The sequence below is a fragment of the Trichomycterus rosablanca genome, chromosome 16, assembly GCF_030014385.1.
Source record: "Trichomycterus rosablanca isolate fTriRos1 chromosome 16, fTriRos1.hap1, whole genome shotgun sequence".
In the NCBI taxonomy this organism is placed as follows: domain Eukaryota; kingdom Metazoa; phylum Chordata; class Actinopteri; order Siluriformes; family Trichomycteridae; genus Trichomycterus; species Trichomycterus rosablanca.
In genome coordinates this window covers 2,306,802-2,325,874 of record NC_086003.1, presented here as the reverse complement: position 1 = coordinate 2,325,874, position 19,073 = coordinate 2,306,802, and the positions used below count along the sequence as shown (strand labels likewise).

The window sequence follows — 19,073 nt, the reverse complement described above, 5'->3', positions numbered from 1 at the left end:
ATTCTCTCATACTGGCCACTGGATATTCAACATAGCACCTCATGGCAAAGAACTCTCTGAGGATGTGAGAAATAGAATTGTTGCTCTCCACAAAGATGGCCTGGGCTATAAGAAGATTGCTAATACCCTGAAACTGAGCTACAGCATGGTGGCCAAGGTCATACAGCGGTTTTCCAGGACAGGTTCCACTCGGAACAGGCTTCGCCAGGGTCGACCAAAGAAGTTGAGTCCACGTGTTCGGCGTCATATCCAGAGGTTGGCTTTAAAAAATAGACACATGAGTGCTGCCAGCATTGCTGCAGAGGTTGAAGACGTGGGAGGTCAGCCTGTCAGTGCTCAGACCATACACCGCACACTGCATCAACTCGGTCTGCATGGTCGTCATCCCAGAAGGAAGCTGACGCACAAGAAAGCCAGCAAACAGTTTGCTGAAGACAAGCAGTCCAAGAACATGGATTACTGGAATGCCCTGTGGTCTGACGAGACCAAGATAAACTTGTTTGGCTCAGATGGTGTCCAGCATGTGTGGCGGCGCCCTGGTGAGAAGTACCAAGACAATTGTATCTTGCCTACAGTCAAGCATGGTGGTGGTAGCATCATGGTCTTGGGCTGCATGAGTGTTGCTGGCACTGGGGAGCTGCAGTTCATTGAGGGAAACATGAATTCCAACATGTACTGTGACATTCTGAAACAGAGCATGATCCCCTTCCTTCGAAAACAGGGCCTCATGGCAGTTTTCCAACAGGATAACAACCCCAAACACAACCTCCAAGATGACAACTGCCTTGCTGAGGAAGCTGAAGGTAAAGGTGATGGACTAAACCCAATTGAGCACCTGTGGCGCATCCTCAAGTGGAAGGTGGAGGAGTTTAAGGTGTCTAACATCCACCAGCTCCGTGATGTCATAATGGAGGAGTGGAAGAGGATTCCAGTAGCAACCTGTGCAGCTCTGGTGAATTCCATGCCCAGGAGGGTTAAGGCAGTGATAATAATGGTGGTCACACAAAATATTGACACTTTAGGCACAATTTGGACATGTTCACTGTGGGGTGTACTCACTTATGTTGGCAGCTATTTAGACATTAATGGCTGTGTGTTGAGTTATTTTCAGAAGACAGTAAATCTACACTGCTATACAAGTTGTACACTGACTACTCTAAGTTATATCCAAGTTTCATGTCTATAGTGTTGTCCCATGAAAAGATATAATGAAATATTTGCAGAAATGTGAGGGGTGTACTCACTTTCGTGATACACTGTATCTAACATCTGAACGAAACAACTTTAAATCAAATAGTCATACACTAATAAATACTAATAAAATAACAACCGGTCCTGCCATAAATAGCTGATAAGCAAGTATAGAGTAAAAAATTGAAATAAAACTGATAAAGGATCTTACAGGAAAACAGAAGTACGCGTGTGTAAACTTTCAACTTCAGCTGTGAACTTGTGAGAACCGGAGATGTTTCGGTGGTTCTGCGGTTGAGACGTGTAAGAAAAACAAAAGCTTTAATCACGTCGGCCCAGCGCTTGCTGGTGTGGAGACTCTGTTAACCAACCTGTTTATTATTTCTGTCTGTTTTCAGATACGAGCGGCGAAGATCTTCTGGAGGAACTGATCTGTAACCTGGTTCATCTGATGGTGGAGGTGCCTCTGCTGTGAGTGAGGGCTTCTCGTTTCTTCTCCTCATCTTGTTTGGGGTTAGTGTGGGTATGTCAGGATGTGGCACGATGCGTCGAGGCGGTTCTGTCCTCTCTCCTTTTCTCACAGTGTGAGTAATGTGTACGGTGACAGTCTGTGGTGTTGCAGGTACACTCAGTCTCGCACTCGTGTGTGTGTGAAGGTCAGTGAATAAGTGTGTTCTGAGTCACACACACACAGTTTCCCATCATGCACTCGGCATTCAGTTCACCAAATGGTTGGCATTTCTTAATCCAGGAAAATAGTAGAAGCACTATTGCGAATCTCCTGGCCGAGGTCTGATAATAATAATCTACGGATGGAGCTGTATGGCTGCATGGGATTTGGACCCACAACCTTCCATCCGACAACCCAAAGCTCTACCCACTAGAGTACCACTGTCCCTAAACTGACCTTAATTAAACTCTATGGGGAACTGTTTCACACACAGATCTCCATTATCCCAGCAGAGGTCGTAGTTTCAGCAGTCATGGCGTTTAGACTACCCTAATAGATCTCATTGGAGATCCGTATCACACACAGATTTCCACTGAGGAGCCATTGATCAGCCAGTAGAGGTCGTAGTTTCAGCACATATGAAAAATCCCCACTCTCAGACAAGCCAATCATCGCCTGTATAGGTGCCCGGTCTGCCGGTAGCAGAGCTGAGATTCGAAGTGTACAGAGCTGCATTCTTGATGTACAGATTGGTTCCTGCATGCATACCTGTCTGCTGAATTAGTTCCTGTAATGCAGCATGTACACAGCACCTCCTTGGACACCCATGCCCTGGTATTAGGAGACAAAGGAAGAGTTGGATTCATCCAGCTTTTACCTCCAGCCTGTGAACGAGTGCTTTTTACACGCCTGCTGAACACGTCCAACATAAAGGTCCTGATATATCACGCTGACCCTCCAGTGACTCCGTGTCTAGCACATGACTGAACGGATGGACCGCTCCCGACCGCACTGAGAGCTTCATCCTTCAGGCGTCTGTTCCCCGGAGAAGCGTGGTCGGTTGTGCGTGGAGATATAAAACGTCTGTGATGGACTGAGTGCAGCCGGGCTGATCGAGGGAACAAGGGCAGGAGGGTTGTGTTGAGAACTGACTTACAGTTTTTTAGCCAGCCAGTCGTTAGGCTCGGCTGATAACCCTAACGTTAATTATTAATGCCATATTTGGCATCATTTTGCAAGTTAAATATCTGGTTTAATCTGCTCCTATTAGTTAAGGATGAGCTGAGGAGGACTGCAGACTAGCACCCGTCCTCCTTGACACACATGGATTTACAGAGACGCAAAACTCATTACCCCTTTTCCTCCTGATCTAGTAGCGTCCAGTTCCCCAATGGGAACTTTCTCCACCTCATCAGACCCCCACCGTGATCGAGGAGAGCCGCTGACCATCACATCCGACATTAAATCTTATCATTTTTTTTCCAGACATGAATTCTGGCGCTCAGAAGAGACGCTTCATGGGTGCCAATTCCCTTTAAAAATAATCACACAAAATACACATGACAGCACCACTAAAATCAAGCACTGCAGGGGGCCACTGCAGGGGGCCACAGCTGTGAAAGCTCGCCTGGGAGCTCCATGCGTCATATCCAAACCTAAGACGAGTAGATACTCCACATGCAGCGGAGTGAGACGGAGGCAGGCCGCTAACAGGGGACGGGAGAGTCTCGAGAGCTGGACTCGGCTGCCACAGGCATGAAACACATGAAAATGAAACACATTTTTATTATTCTGTGAGGACAGACATCAGCCCAGTGTGTTTTATTTTCTCTGGCTCAGTCGTGAGCTCTGCTTGTGTGATTCCTGAACGCTGACACTTTATTGTTCATGTTTCAGAGTGGTGTTGTTTTCATTTCCGTTTTGTTGCCATGTTTCTGATTTCCTCCTCGAACCACGTTCAGTCTGAATTCCAGCTGCTTTCACTCACCGTTCTGTCGTGGGTTGTTGTGTTGTTATCGAGCTGCTGTTGGAGAGCGACGGAAATGTTTACAGGAACTCCGTCAGTCCTTTACATTCTTAAGATCGGATCAGACACCGAGTCGGGGTAACCTGTCACCCTTTAACTTCGGAGGTTTTACGTCTGAATAAAGGCAGCAATAACAAATATAGTTTACAGCATGAAACAAATATTAGATAGACAGATACGGTATTAGGTCTATACACATAGTAATATATGCATAATAATAATAATAAGCATAAAAGGGGATAGCTAAGTATGTAAAATATTAATAATAATAATAATCATATTACTAATAATAAATAAAAAAATAATCATATTAATAATAATAAATAAAATAATGATAATAATAGTATTAAAAACGATTAAAAACCCCTGTCCTTAAAAAACGATTAAAAACCCACCTTTTTACTAAACACTTAGGCTGACTTGTACTTATTTACTAACATTTTGTTCCATTCTTTTCCATTTCTAAAAAAAACAAAAAAAACACTTTGGTTCTAACAGGTTTTAGCAGATTTGTGTTCTTTGACTGTTGTTTTCCTAAACTTGAGAAATGAAATGTTCACTATAGAAGCACTTCTGTAAGTCGCTCTGGATAAGAGCGTCTGCTAAATGCTGAAAATGTAAATGTAATAATAAAAAATAATAATAGTAATAATAATAAATAAAATAATAATTATAAATAAAAAAAATAATAATATGCATAAGCAGGGGGGTAGCTAGGTATATAAAATAAAGTAATATTAATAATAAATATAATGATAATAATATTAATGACAATAAAATAATAATAATAATAATAGTAATAATAATAAATATAATAATAATATAGATATGTAAAATAAATAACTATACATAGGGTCTTACTGGGTATATGATTGTGCATATATGTATGAGATAGACAGTTTATGTAAAGTGCAGATGCAAATGATAATAAATTGTAATAAATAAATAAATAATACAGTAGGTCCAGTGTGTAGTCCAGGGTGTTAGTGGTGTTACCGGTGTCAGTGGCGTCCAGCAAAGTGATCTGGGACTTTATCTCCTCCCAGATAAATTACTTAAGTAAAAGCATTTAACATGGAATAGATATAAATGTTATCACCACTGCTGCTACTACTACTAATAATTATAATCACAAAAGAAAGAATTACAGGTGATAATCACTACTGCTGGGATTCAGGGTTTGAATCTGCAGCGGTGCTATCAGCCAGTCAGGCATCTACATACAGACATGACTGTGTCTTGGTGTGTAATGTGTTCTCAGTATAGTGTAACATTTTAAATGGCTTTCAAAATGCATTAAACATGCATAAAAACCGTGAGTTTCTGCATCTGGCATGCAATAAGAATCATTCCCAACATTAAGAAGCTGGAACAGTGGAAGCTAAAGAAAAATACAAGCACTATATTTACTTGGTTGGTTGTTTTTTGTTTTTCTTTAAGCAGATCAGTTTAATCTCTCAGACCAAGCGTCTGTTAAACAATCACTCTTCCTCCTCTCTAACCTTCCTCTATTCCTGTTTATTCTGTATTTTCTGGCCTCAGTCGTGTGTTTAGCAATCCCAGCCTGGCGTCTGCAGTCTAACGCCGGACTCCTCCTCGTAATTGCTTTGTTTGCCGGTCCTGCATCGCTTCTGCGGACGGCGGAATCTATCGAACACGAGGCCGCGTCTGGCAACAGCCCCTTGCGCCAGCATTAAAGCTGACTCGATCGTAATTAAAGCAAGCCACAAAGTCATTTAGTGGTTCATTTGACTCCTTGTGCGCGGTGCTAACTGCCAATTAATGTCAGTAACTGACTGCTCCTGCCAGTTTAGTGGCCGGGACGAATGTGGAATTGTGCGGTGGTTTTGGCTCGGCCGTGGTTAGATCTGATGGCTCGTTAGATTTGCTTTCTTTGCTGACGTGGGATTAAACTGGAGTGGTTTGATCAGTTGTAGACTTACTCTGATCGAACTGTTAGCTGAGTAGTTACACAAACTCGTAACTAATACATTTGTGGCCTGATTTACTGAAATTGCTTCTGTTCCGCTTGTTGTCCACCCCGCTCCAATTTCCTCCCAATCTGGTCGCATCCCAATCCTAATCCTGCTGCAGACCTCCGATTCTGGCCGAGGGGGGCCGTACCTAACACACGGCTTCTGCGACACGTGTGCATTAGGCGTTCGCTTCTTTTTCACCTGCTCAGCGTGGGTTCATATGGAGATCCGTATCGTGCACAGAGAGTCACACACCAGTCTCAATAATCTCCTAAATGTGTTTGTAGGAAATCAGAGTTTTGCACGTATCCAAAAGGATATGGATTAGGAAAAATAAAATAAAGTGGTTTGCTCCAGGAACGGCTTAAAAACAGAGGTGGTGGCAAATCAGGTTTGCGAAACAGAATGATTGACAGAATGACCCACATACGGGAGCTTCCAAGATAAAAAAATAAAAACAGTTAGGACATTCATGTGTACAGTGTTTACTGTAGATTAAAAAGAAAAGTCTCGATCCTTAATTAATAACAATAAATTGGCACATTTTAACCAAGGCTTTGGTTTGCTTTGCGTCAAACTTTACTCTGATATCAGCTCAGAAAGGCAAATTTATTTCACATGGTTTTAATCAGGATTAGGATTTAGGATTAGAAGACAATCTGCATTTTAAGTTCCCCTCTAGTGGCACGTTGGCTCAGTTGCCTGGGTTCGATTCACAGGTGGAGGGTTTCGGGTCTTTTCAGTGTGGATTTGCATGTTCTCCCTGTGTCTGCGTGAGTCCTCCCACAGTCCAAAGACATGCAGTCCGGTTAATTAGAGCTACTAATAAACTGGTCTAGGTGTAAGTGTGTGTATGTGTGTGTGCACCCTGTGATGGACTGGTGACCTGTCCGGGGTGTTTTTTGTCTTTCGCCCAGTGAATCAGACCCACCGCGGCCCTGACCAGGATAAAGTGGTGGTAAAACAGACAAAGAATGAATGAATGAATGAAAAACTACCAGTGAGGTAGTGGTCAGTTGTAGTCTAGCAGGTAAGGTGCTGGACTAGCAATCAAAAGGTCACTGGTTCAAGTCCCACCACTGCCAGGTTGCCACTGTTGGGCCCTTAAACAAGGCCCTTAACCCTAAATTGCTTAGACACTATACTGTGACAGTACTGTAAGTCATTTTGGATAAAAGCGTCTCCTAAATGTCGAAAATATAAATGTAGTCATTTTAATTTCATGTAGACGTTATTTTGCTGTGTGGTCACAATGAATCGTCCTTGATTTTTTTGCAGGTGTTGCCAAGTTTGCACATGTTTTTCGGGGGGTATCGCGTATCACGTTATGTATTGAGGGCCTGATGTGGTGTGTGTACGAGTATGGACACCGACAGCCCCTGTTTTGATTGCGTGTGTGCATAAATCCATAACATTTGAAGGACTTGTGCCGAGTGGAAGTGGCATAAGCGGAAGGAAACGTCGAACAATGAGTGAGCGCTCTGAGAGTGAAAGTGATGCCAGGGTCAGAGAGTTCACTCCAGCTCGAACACAATAACCTGTCACTGTGAGCTAATTGCACGCTGAAATCTGAATAACATGTTTTCCTCCTCTACAGTTCAGTTTATTTGGGTTTATTTCTCATACTGAACAGTTTGTTTTGATTGAACGGGACCTGATGGACCAGCGTCGCACCTTGACTCTCTAATTCTGCCGTTATTTTGTGTCTCCGGTGATTTATAGCTTCCTGCCAGAGTGCCACCGCAGCCTTTTCTCTTATTGCTTCCTCTTTGTGCCCGTTCCTCCAGGGACATCACCTACAGCATCCTGTTCGAGTCCGTGACCACCTTGCTCGTGCTTCTGTCCTATCAGCTCTTCCACAAAGACATTCTGAGGGACGGGATCGTCTACCGGTGCCTAACCAGAGGCAGATGGTGAGTATGTCTGTGACTTTTTACATTTCGGGCATGGACCTGAACCACCATAGTCCAGTTGTACACTGATCAGCCATAACATTAAAACCAGCTCCTTGTTTCTACACTCACTGTCCATGTTATCAGCTCCACTTACCATATAGAAGCACTTTGTAGTTCTACAATTACTGACTGTAGTCCATCTGTTTCTGTACATGCTTTGTTAACCTGCTTTCATGCTGTTCTTCAGTGGTCAGGACCCCCACAGAGCAGGTCTTATTTAGGTGGTGGATGATTCTCAGCACTGCAGTGACACTGACATGGTGGTGGTGTGTTAGTGTGTGTTGTGCTGGTATGAGTGGATCAGACACAGCAGTGCTGCTGGAGTTTTTAAATACCGTGTCCACTCACTGTCCACTCTATTAGACACTCCTACCTAGTCGGTCCACCTTGTAGATGTAAAGTCAGAGATGATTGCTCATCTATTGCTGCTGTTTGAGTCGGTCATCTTCTAGACCTTCATCAGTGGTCACAGGATGCGGTTGGCAGGATATTTTTGGTTGGTGGACTATTCTCAGTCCAGCAGTGACAGTGAGGTGTTTAAAAACTCCAGCAGCACCAGCACAACACACACTAACACACCAGCACCATGTCAGTGTCACTGCAGTGCTGAGAATGATCCACCACCTAAATAATACCTGTTCTGTGGTGGTCCTGTGGGGGTCCTGACCATTGAAGAACAGGGTGAAAGGGGGCTGACAAATCATGCAAAGAAACAGATGGACTACAGTCAGTAATTGTAGAACCACAAAGTGCTTCTATATGGTAAGTGGAGCTGATAAAATGGACAGTGAGTGTAGAAACAAGGAGGTGGTTTTAATGTTATGGCTGATCAGTGTATGTCTGTATAAGGCTTCTTTCACACAAACTGCACCAAGCCTAAGAACAATTCACAATCTTGACTAACAGCAAAAGCAGGAGCTTATTTTATTTATTCGTAAATGTGTCCATAAATAAATGATCCACATATGGAATGTGGGTTTAAATCCAGCTGTATTTGTGATGGAACACGAGTTCATACAGTAGCTTCGGTGTGCGTGTGTGTGGGCCCGGAGTTTACTTTTGCTCAGGTGACCTTGCCGTAGCGCCAGCGTCTAACGTCCCGTGCCTACTTACAGTCGGAGGCAGACTGCCATCGACAGGATCCTGCATTTCGGAATGGAAATGAGCGGCTTCATTAATTCAGCAGCTGTTCCTCCTGAAGTTCATGCACGGGTCTCATTAGCATTGTTTTATTGGCCTTGAAGTTCACCTCCTAGAGCTCAGTCAGCAAAGTCCGCTCTGCTCTGCGTTCACTCTCTCTGCTGCAGTCTGAAGCCGGACTTACGCCGGACCGTACCGCCTTTTAAACCTCGTTTGCTTTCATTTTATAGTCGGGAGTGAACTGTAGATGCGCCGGACCTTGTATGAAGTGCGGTTTTCAGGGGAAGGGGCTCGGATGAATTTCTAGCAGGTTATACGCTTAAGCATTCAGACCGTAAACCTTTAAAACATTATTTACCTAAGGTACTAGAGGATGGAGGTTATTTTAAGACACTGAGGTGCAGCCAAAAAGCCATGAGTCAAATATGTAGGTTCTAAAAGCGAGAACTAGTTTCTCATTGGGCTGGGAACCTTTTGCCACTGGCAGGAGCAGGATCCAGTCGCTGGTTTCTCAGAATTGTTCCCACATTTGGTGAAAAGCTGCCCGCCAAGATTCAGCCCACAGGAGAGCCGGTCACCAGTGGTCCATCAGGAAGCTCTGACTCGGTTTCATGCAAGACTTGGAGCAGGAACCTCTGTTGCGAGAACACTGTTAATACAGCCGCTTGCACACAGTCGTAAATACTCGGATTTGGTGTGGTGAATTGTGTAACCGTGAGTTGTGTAACTGTGTAAAAGGCGGAGTTGGCGGAGTTGTGTAGTCCGTCTGACTGATTTGGTTTAAAAGTGGTGTAATGGACTTTATGTGGCTGGATGTCTGGTTTTATTGAGCCGGGTCACGCAGGGAAGACCGTTAACCCTGTAGCTTGGAAAAGGGTCAGTTTAGACAAGGGTTTAGACCAAATTAGTTTTCAAGCGATCCACATTTTGTCCGTGATTTTTACCGCGAACCCGGCAACAAAAACGACGCATCAAAACAAAATACAAAGTGGCAATCTGGTCCCACTGTGGATTAAAACAGTGGTCTCCAACCCCTGGGGGTCCGTGGGTCATTTATTGCCGGGTCGCACAGAAAGAATAAATAATTGTGTTATTGTCTCCTATCACCACTAGGTGGGAGTGTCTCGTTGCAGCAAAAAAGGCTCAGGCTTCACACTGATTTTCCATCATTTGTGAGCAGTAAAGTTATTCTATTTTAAATCCTCCCGCCCCCACCGATCCATGAAATTATGTCTTATATGCAACCGGTCCGTGGTGCAAAAAAGGTTGGGGACCACTGGTTCACAAGATGTAACATAAAGCTTCCACATGGGGACGTACGTGTACAAGTACACTTTTATTTTTTAGTAATTTTTATTATTTTAGTTTATGTACCTGTTAAAATTCATTATTTAATTATTATTAGGTTCTCTGCAACCAGTTTTTTTTTTAGTCGTGACCCAAGGTTTGAAAATCCTGGTTTAGACTATATAAAATGTATAGAGGAAAGGTCACAAGGATGGGCTGAGGTTCATCACTGTGCCGCTTAAGCACAAGATTAATCATCAAGTGCTGGTAAGATTTATGTTACAATAAACTTGAAAACTAAGCTGACCAGTACTTAATGGCACTTATGTCCTCAGTGTAAACTTGTGTGAAATCTGAGGGAGGTTTTCTCCTATAAGGTTCCTGTTTTATCCATCCCTCAGTTCTTAACAGTCTGCCTGTCCCTGTCGCTGAGAAGCAACCCTATAGTATGATCACCACCTAAATTATGGATAAAAAATAATCAGAACTCTGAAAGCTTAGTTTGCTGTATGTGGACACTTGACCCTTAGCTAGTTGGTCATAAAACATGGACAAAACACCCTATTGCTATTCCAGCCAGGCTTTTCACAGGATTTTGGACTGTGCATGTGGAAACATGCTCGTGTTCTTATAGTCATGTAATAGACCCAATTTTCACCAGCCTAACCAAACCAAGTGTACTCCAACCAGACATTTTAACAACTTTAACATTTAAAGCTAAAAAGCAGACGCCTCAGTATATATCTACAGATCTGGTAAGCTGACTAAACTCGCCTCTAATGCTCTCAGGCCTTACACCTGTATCGCTTTCCAATTTATTATTTATTGTATTTATGTACCGGGTCTTTTTCTGTGTCTCTAGTGTGTGTCTGACCAGTCGTCTGGTGAAGACGCTTCTTTATAACTTCATCCGGCAGGAAAAGTGTCCTCCCGCTGCACACATCTTCCAGCCACAGGGTGACGGAGGAGGGCTGCTGTACGGCCTGGCATCGGGGGTGGCGAGTGAGTAACACAGACACACAGAATAACACGTAGCCTGCTGTGGCATTAAGTTAAAAAGACGTCGAGTTTCTAGGTATTTTTTCCCATAAGGATGTTTGGGAAACCTGACGCATGACGCAATCGGGCAACTGAAAAATGCATAAACAAAAATATATATTTATTGTCATTTATATTACTGATTTATTACATGTCTTAGCAACTGTTGTGGCTAAAAAAGACATTTATTCAATCATTAGAAGTGACGTCCCAGTACTTTTGTCCATGTAGTGTATTTAACGTGTCGGGTGGAAATAATAAAACAAAATGTCCTAAATATTTCTGTACGTGGCGTCGCTCGTTATATAACATCTCGTACCAAACACGCCGAGATCAATTCAGCTGTTCCTTCTCACCTCGTTATCCGTCCATCACCTCCACCGCCAGAATCTTTCTCTGGATTCCTTTCTGTTTGTCTGTGTCTCAGATGGGCGGTCAGGGTTCAGAGTCAGGGCACACACACACACACACACACACATCATTTCATTTTTATGTCTCACACACACACTGCTTTATTCTGGTCAGGGTCACAGTATAATAGAACGTTTTAGCAGACGCTTTTATCCAAGTGGACCTACAATACTGTGACAGAATACTGTCTAAGCAATTGAGGGTTAAGGGCCTTGCTCAAGGGCCCAACAGTGGCAGCCTGGCAGTAATAGGGCTTGAACCAGTGACCTTTCGATTACTAGTGCAGTACCTTAACCGCTAGGCTACAGCTGCCCTAGAGGGGGCGTTTCTGACCGTCCGATGTTTCCGAGAACACGTTCCAGAACACAGATTATGAAACCAACCCCAGACAGACACTCCTCACTGTCTGAACTGGACGGTCAAACAGGTCATGAATACTGGCTTCTGATCAAACACCGTTCCCGGAGTACCTGCTCCCCGTTCCAATACGAGCCACGTGATTGGACGAGGATGACAAGAATGTTCAAACAGAACCGGAAGGAAGTAAAAGTGTGGATAAAACACGACGGGACTCTTTTCCGTGGCTCGGGCGGAGCTCTTTGTTTCCTCTTGTCTCAAAGTGACTCTGATCCGTCCTCTGTTCTGCAACCAGGGTCCTTGCACAGCATTTGAAGACCCCACCTACTTAGTCCGGTCATTTCGCTCTACCACAAACAGTGGCCAATCATACTGCATATACACCGATCAGCCATAACATTAAAACCACCTCCTTGTTTCTACACTCTGTCCATTTTATCAGCTCCACTTACCATATAGGAGCATGTTGTAGTTCTACAATTACTGACTGTAGTCCATCTGTTTCTCTACATGCTTTGTTAGCCCCCTTTCAAGCTGTTCTTCAATGGTCAGGACCCCCACAGGACCACCACAGAGCAGGTATTATTTAGATGGTGCTGCAGTGACACTGACATGGTGGTGGTGTGTTAGTGTGTGCTGTGCTAGTATGAGTGGATCAGACACAGCAGCGCTGCTGGAGTTTTTAAACACCTGACTGTCACTGCTGGACTGAGAATAGTCCACCAACCAAAGATATCCAGCGTCCTGTGACCACTGATGAAGGTCTAGAAGATGACCAGCTCAAACAGCAGCGATAGATGCATGATCGTCTCTGACTTTACATCTACGAGGTGAATCAACTAAATAGAGTGGACAGTGAGTGGACACGGTATTTAAAAACTCCGTGTCCACTCACTGATAAGCTGATAAAATGGACAATGAGTGTAGAAACAAGGAAGTGGTTTTAATGTTATGGCTGATCGGTGTGTAACGCAGGACGTAACACCTTAGTGACTAACCGGTCCTATAAATGAGCATTACATAAACGCTCTCAGTACAGCGTTCGTAACGGCAGGAAGGGACCGAACGGGCTGCGAGCTTTTCATCTTCTTCTTCTGTACAGACAGAGCGGATGTTTCGGTCGTATCCTGCGACACCTCAGATGGGTGCAGACAGAGCGCTAATGAGATTATTAAGCTCTCTGACTCAACAGGTGTGTGTGTGTGTGTGTGTGGCGCTGGCGTGTGAGTCATGCCGTGGAATCTAGACGACACGTCCTTATTGTCTGACGACGAACCCAGACAGGCCGAACGGAGACACGAACCCTCGGCATCGCTGTCGCATCGCGTTCCTTCCTCTTCCGCCAGCTCCTATTCCTGTCCCTGATCCCAGACCGCTTCCAGACGGAATTCCCCACACCGAATGCCAGAGCTGATCCTGTTTCCGAACGCCGCTGAGCCCAAACGGTCAGGCTGGAAGCTCGAGGCCGGACGAAAAAATCCCCGACTCAGATCCGCACGTGTTGAGTAACCGCAGGGATTTCACCGCATACGTGATGGGATAGCAATAAATGATGTTTTGTCATTTCTGACAATATGAACAGACGACTGAAATAGATTCACGAAAGGGGGCCACTGGGGGATTAGTTAAAAGTAAAGCCTGTTGTTTGAAAGGTTGTGGGTTCGAGCACAACCACAACTACCGCCGAGCTGTCAGGCTGATGATATGACAACACCTGTCGTCCAGTGAAGCAAAGCTGTCCACAGTGTACATACACAGCGGATTCAGAAAGATTCAAAAGAAAGATCCTTGACATTTTTACCCTCCTGATTGTGCTGCGGGTTTGTTTGGATAGATACGACTGCCATGTCCAAAAGGATCTCAAATTTTATAGTACACGCTGTTCGATATCATATGTACTCAGTGTATGATTAAATATAAATGTATAGATTTTGTAATGACGGACCTGCGAATACACTCTCACGTCCTGTCATCAATAACACACACACACGCAAACAAATCTGCATTATGCTGTTTTAATGCCTAAATAATAAACAAACCATTTAAAATGCAGGAAAGAAGGAAAGATTGGCGTCGTTCGCTGTGCCTGTCCTTTAAAGGAAACATGAGCATATGTGCTGGCTGCTCACCCATTCAAGGAAAGGTCAGACTAACCCATGTAAATATTAACATAAATTAATGTAAGTATTTCTGCGAGGGTTTGGTGCCCATCCATGGTGTTTCTGTCGTGTGCCCGCTGTTTCCGAGTGTAACCGGACCCACAGCGACTCGGATCGTCCTTTTATCTGTGGCTTTTATTTCTTTATTTATTTAATACTATATTTTTGTTTATGCATTTTCTCCCCTTTTTTTGTGACTTTGGCGCATCCAATTACCCAACTGCATTATGATTCCTCTCTACTGATGCTGATCCCCGCCCTGATCAAGGAGAGCGAGACTGACACACTCCTCCAACTTTTCACCTGCACACGGCGAGTTCATATGTGGATCAGCTTTGTGTACGGAGAGCCACACCCTGATCAACCCATTATTCCTCGACTCTGTGCAGCCAGCGGAGGTCGTAATTGCCTCAGTTATGAGGAATCCCTATCCGGCTCCCACCCAGTACGAACGACAGCCAATCGTTGTTCATGTAGCCGCCCAACCTGCTGTGTGGCATAGCTGAGATTCGAACCGACGGTGTGTTACTGAATTGCGCCCAGTGATTCTGAGAAAGCCACCCACCGTGGGACCCACCGTGACCCTGACTGGATAAAGCAGAGGTAAAACATTAAATGATTTGGTTTGAATATACCTGGCACAGGTGATTAGATGAAGAAAATGATGAAGATGTAGAGAGGGCAGACTGGTGACTGTATGGTTTGTAAACTAGAACTTGACAGTACATTCCCCTTCATGCTGATAGACTCTTTCTGTCTCTTGTCCTGCTGGGGTGCTGAAATTGAAGGTCAGACGGCATCGATCTTCCGTATTTCTGTGTTAATTGTGTCTTTTCGGTCCATCTCGCTCACCTCTGCGCCCTCTCGAAATGTCTGGCAACCTGATTTATTCTGCTTGGCTAAATTACCCTCAGACTCGCGGTATGGAAGGACTGGACAGCTGGACAGACGACGTTGATGCACCTGAATGTGTGCTCTAGCAGATGGTAGCGCATGACTTGGTGTCCTGGTGTCCTTTATGTAGAGTCCTTTTCATTTTTCTTTACACCCTCGCATCTTTAGAGCCTCCTGATTAAGGGCAGTAGTTTAGGATTAAGGACAGTAGTTTAGGATTAAGGACAGGACAGTAGTTTAGGATTAAGGGCAGTAGTTTAGAATTAAGGACAGTAGTTTAGGATTAAGGGCAGTAGTTTAGCATTAAGGGCAGTAGTTTAGGATTAAGGACAGTAGTTTAGGATTAGGACAGTAGTTTAGGATTAAGGACAGTAGTTTAGGATTAAGGGCAGTAGTTTAGGATTAAGGGCAGTAGTTTAGGATTAAGGGCAGTAGTTTAGGATTAAGGGCAGTAGTTTAGGATTAAGGGCAGTAGTTTAGGATTAAGGCAGGGAGAGGGAGCTGGAGGTGGCAGAGATAAAGATGCTTCGATTCTTCTTGGGAGTGACGATGATGGGCAGTGGTAGCTCACTGGTTAAGGTACAGGACTAGTAATTAGTAGGTTGCTGGTTCAAGGTTACCACTGTTGGGCCCTTGTGCAAGTCCCTTAATCCTCGATTGCTTGGATTGAATACAGTTACGGTTACAAGGAGTTTATTGGAATTGCAGGTAGGATGTTTTGGAGACAAAGTCAGGGAGGAGAGATTGAGACGGTTTGAGCATGTGCAGACGAGGGATGAGAGTTATATGGAAAGAAAATATGGATGTGGTTAAGGAGGACATGCAGATGCTTGGGGTGAGGAGGCATGTTCAGGACAGGGCAGGATCAAGACGTGATCCACTTTGGCAAACCCTAGCAGTTTTTTAAGGGTAGCAGATTAATTTTATCTGGATTTTCTCTGTATTTAACCCGTTATAATACAGTTATAGCATTATGTCCCAACCCTCTATTCAGACTCTGTCCCCAGATTTATTGCTTTACTTCACGTCTGCATTAAATAGACCTTTTTAATCTAATTGTATTGTCTGCTTAGCTGATTTATTACATATATGCAATAGTAGCTGTACCTTCTGTTTCTATCAGCTATTATTTAAATGAAAAAACACAAAGTCTTCTGGGTGCATCGTTGCCTTGTGTTGCTGCTAATGGTCGAATTATTCAGCGATAGTTTCTCCTAATTGGTCTTTACATGCCTTGTAAACCCAAATTCACAATGTCCTCCACTTGCTGATGATTGGTCAAGATGTCAGCTTGCCTCACCTCCATCAGAAAGTGCTTTAAAGCTCGAGTAGTTAATGACTTGTAAGCGGTCAGTGCTCAACCGTCACTGGAGCCATTTTGTCTTAATCAATCCCTCGCTGCCCTGTTCACTTCAGTATCGATTTAAACTACCGAGCTAGGGACGGAAGCCACGTTTGCTTTTCTTTTCGGATCGCCAGTCGACTTTAAGCCGCAAAATGTCAGTCTTTTTTGAGACGGATATTTGGGAGCCTTCATTCAGACCGTGTGCTTGCTTTCTAGACGTTCATGTCCAAGCTGCGGCAACAGTCTGAGACTTTTTGACTGAAATGTTCGACTGAGAAGTCGTATCTTTAAAAGAAGAATTTTTTAGTGTTTGCCTTTTTTACCTGTTGTTTACCTGCGTATTGAGTTCTGGAATGGAATTTTTTGCATATAATTTGATCATATATTATCCATTTTACTTGTTAATGAAAGCGCACATGACTGACAGTGCCGGTTCCTTTATTTGGCAGTCTCTGCGCCTCATTAAGCGTTAATTTGCCGCAGTTGGTCAGAATTCTAAAATACCAGAGGTCCCTTACATACTTATGGTAGCCTAGTGGGTTGATCCCAGCTCTGCCATGCATCTACTGTTGGGCCCTTGAGCAAGGCTCTTTACACTTTCAACTCCAGGGTATATGTATACCCTGTGGGGCCTGTGGTAGCCTAGTGGGTAGGGCTTTGGGCTATCAACCGGAAGATTGGCGGTTCAAATCCTGGCTCTGCTATGTAGCCACTGTTGGGTCCTTGAGCAAGGCCCTTAACCCTGTCTGCTCCAGGGGCGCCGTAAGTTGGCTGACCCTGCGCTCTGACCCCAGCTTCCAACACCAGCTGGGATATGCGAAGAAAGAATTTCATTGTACTGTACATCTGTATATGTATATATGACAAATAAAGGATATCTATCTATCTATCTATCTATATGCATATATGACAAATAGAGGCGTTCTATTCATTCTGTTCTATTTAAATTTATAGAGACCGGAATCAACTAGCAGCCAAAGGGCCCAAATATTATTGAGACATGGTGGTACCATATAAGGAACGTGGTGAAAAGCTGCAGCATTCTCAGACTAGAGAAAGACGTCTAGTCAAGAAAAAAAAATGAGGACAAAACATATTTGCACATCAAACCTTCAGAACTGAAGATGCTGTTTGAAGTCTGTGCCAAGAACAAAATTCTTTGCTGAATGAGTGACGGTACAGAATGTTCTCATTTATAAACCAGTCACCAGCGCATCACCGCGAGCCCACGGCATCCAGTAACGATGATCCAGACCCTGAACGATCCCAAACGAATCTGTTTGTGTGAAATCTGTACCACGCTGTGAGTCACCGGGCTTCCACAGTGAACGTGTGAGTAAGAGAAATACGCTTCGATTGCTGCGGCGGATCATTTTGGTCGAGGCGTGTGTGTGTTTAGAACGGATCTGCTCAGAGCTGAAACGAGACGGATCGTTCTTCACAGGGCGACCCGGCCGACCCTCGCCCGCCCGCCGAGGTGAATCGATGCACGTCCAGACTCTGTCAATAATCTACAGCTCAGGCACCGACCCCGGCCGGCGGGGTCACTGAGGTCAGCGTGTGTGTGGGAGAGAAATGACAAGGTGAACTCAGACCTGAGAACAGAGAATGTGTGGGAATGTGTGTGTGTGTGTGTGTGGTATGTAAATAGTTGGAATAGTTGGAAGGTGGATAAATGGTAAACGAGTTGTTGTTAATGGATGGTCACTATCCTACCTGCCCTAGCCAAAGACTTGTCACAGTTTTATACCAGACTCTCAGCTGCAAGTTATGAGGTCCCCTCCGGCACCCTCCCTTAGAACGAGCCGATTGTTGTTTGTGTAGGCGCCCAGCCTCCCGGTAGCAGAGCTAAGATTCTAATTGACGAGCACCGCGAGCCTCCTATTTCTATCCAGGCTTGTGACCAGTACTGACAAGTTAAACTCCCACTGACTGTTTCGCCCACTCCCCCCTCAGACATCAGCCAGTTATATCCATGCAGACGCCCGACCGGCTGATAGCACCTCTACTGTTACAACAATAAAGTAACCCAAATATAAGTAGAGGTTGTATTCTATGCATTCTGTTTTAGTATTATTTTAGTTATATTAATAGTAATAGTAATACTAATAATACTACTAATAATAGTATTCTTTTAGTTATAATAATAGTAGTAATAGTTTCATTTGTTTGGTGTTTCCTTCACATTTTTACTCTCTTGGCACCCAGATTGTAGATGCTACCCCAGTCCTCGCTGGCAACCTCTGTCTGCCACACAGTGCCGTTGCTGGTTGAGGAACGCCACATTTCTTACAGAGCATCTCGGCACGTATATAGGAACGTTCTGCTCTACCGTCCATCCTGACGCCTCGAGCAAACAATAGGACTTGCCAATAGGAGTTTCTCCTGACCCTCCCACAGACACAGCCAATTATTTAAACTCATAGTTTTAATGCATTTAGGCACAGAGCTTTTTTATTTATGCTTGTATAGTCTTAAAAGTTCTGTGTGTTCTTTACCACTGTGTTTAATACCCTCAATTAGGTTTACAGACGACTAAGAACCTTTTATAGTTGTGTTAAACCATAAGTTGGAAGCTCCAGACGTTCTTAGATGCAGTCTGACGAATGCATGAAGACGTGCTGAACGGATGAAGCTGATGTATAAAGGTTGTCAGAAAGTCTAGAACGTTTCTATCCCGTCCTCGTTCGTCTCTCTCCAGACTGCCGGGTCGTTTAGGTGCCCACAGAAAAGTGCTGACCGGTACAGACGGTGGAGGACAGAGAGACCTAGAACGTCCCGAATATGTGTTGCCAGCGAGTGTATCCGAGCTCCTGGAGGGCAGCCACGTCTTCATTTATTTG

The 19,073-nt window shown here is 44.2% G+C and overlaps 1 protein-coding gene across 1 annotated transcript in view; it reads left to right on the top strand.

The window, feature by feature from the left end:
* dym (dymeclin) overlaps positions 1–19,073 on the top strand; it is a 73,407-nt gene that overhangs the window by 8,730 nt on the left and 45,604 nt on the right. Inside the window, exons 6-8 of the mRNA XM_063011032.1 lie at positions 1,590–1,662; positions 7,432–7,557; positions 10,889–11,028. Of these exons, the coding sequence (XP_062867102.1) occupies positions 1,590–1,662; positions 7,432–7,557; positions 10,889–11,028 (339 nt within the window). The remainder of the gene's footprint in view (positions 1–1,589; positions 1,663–7,431; positions 7,558–10,888; positions 11,029–19,073) is intronic.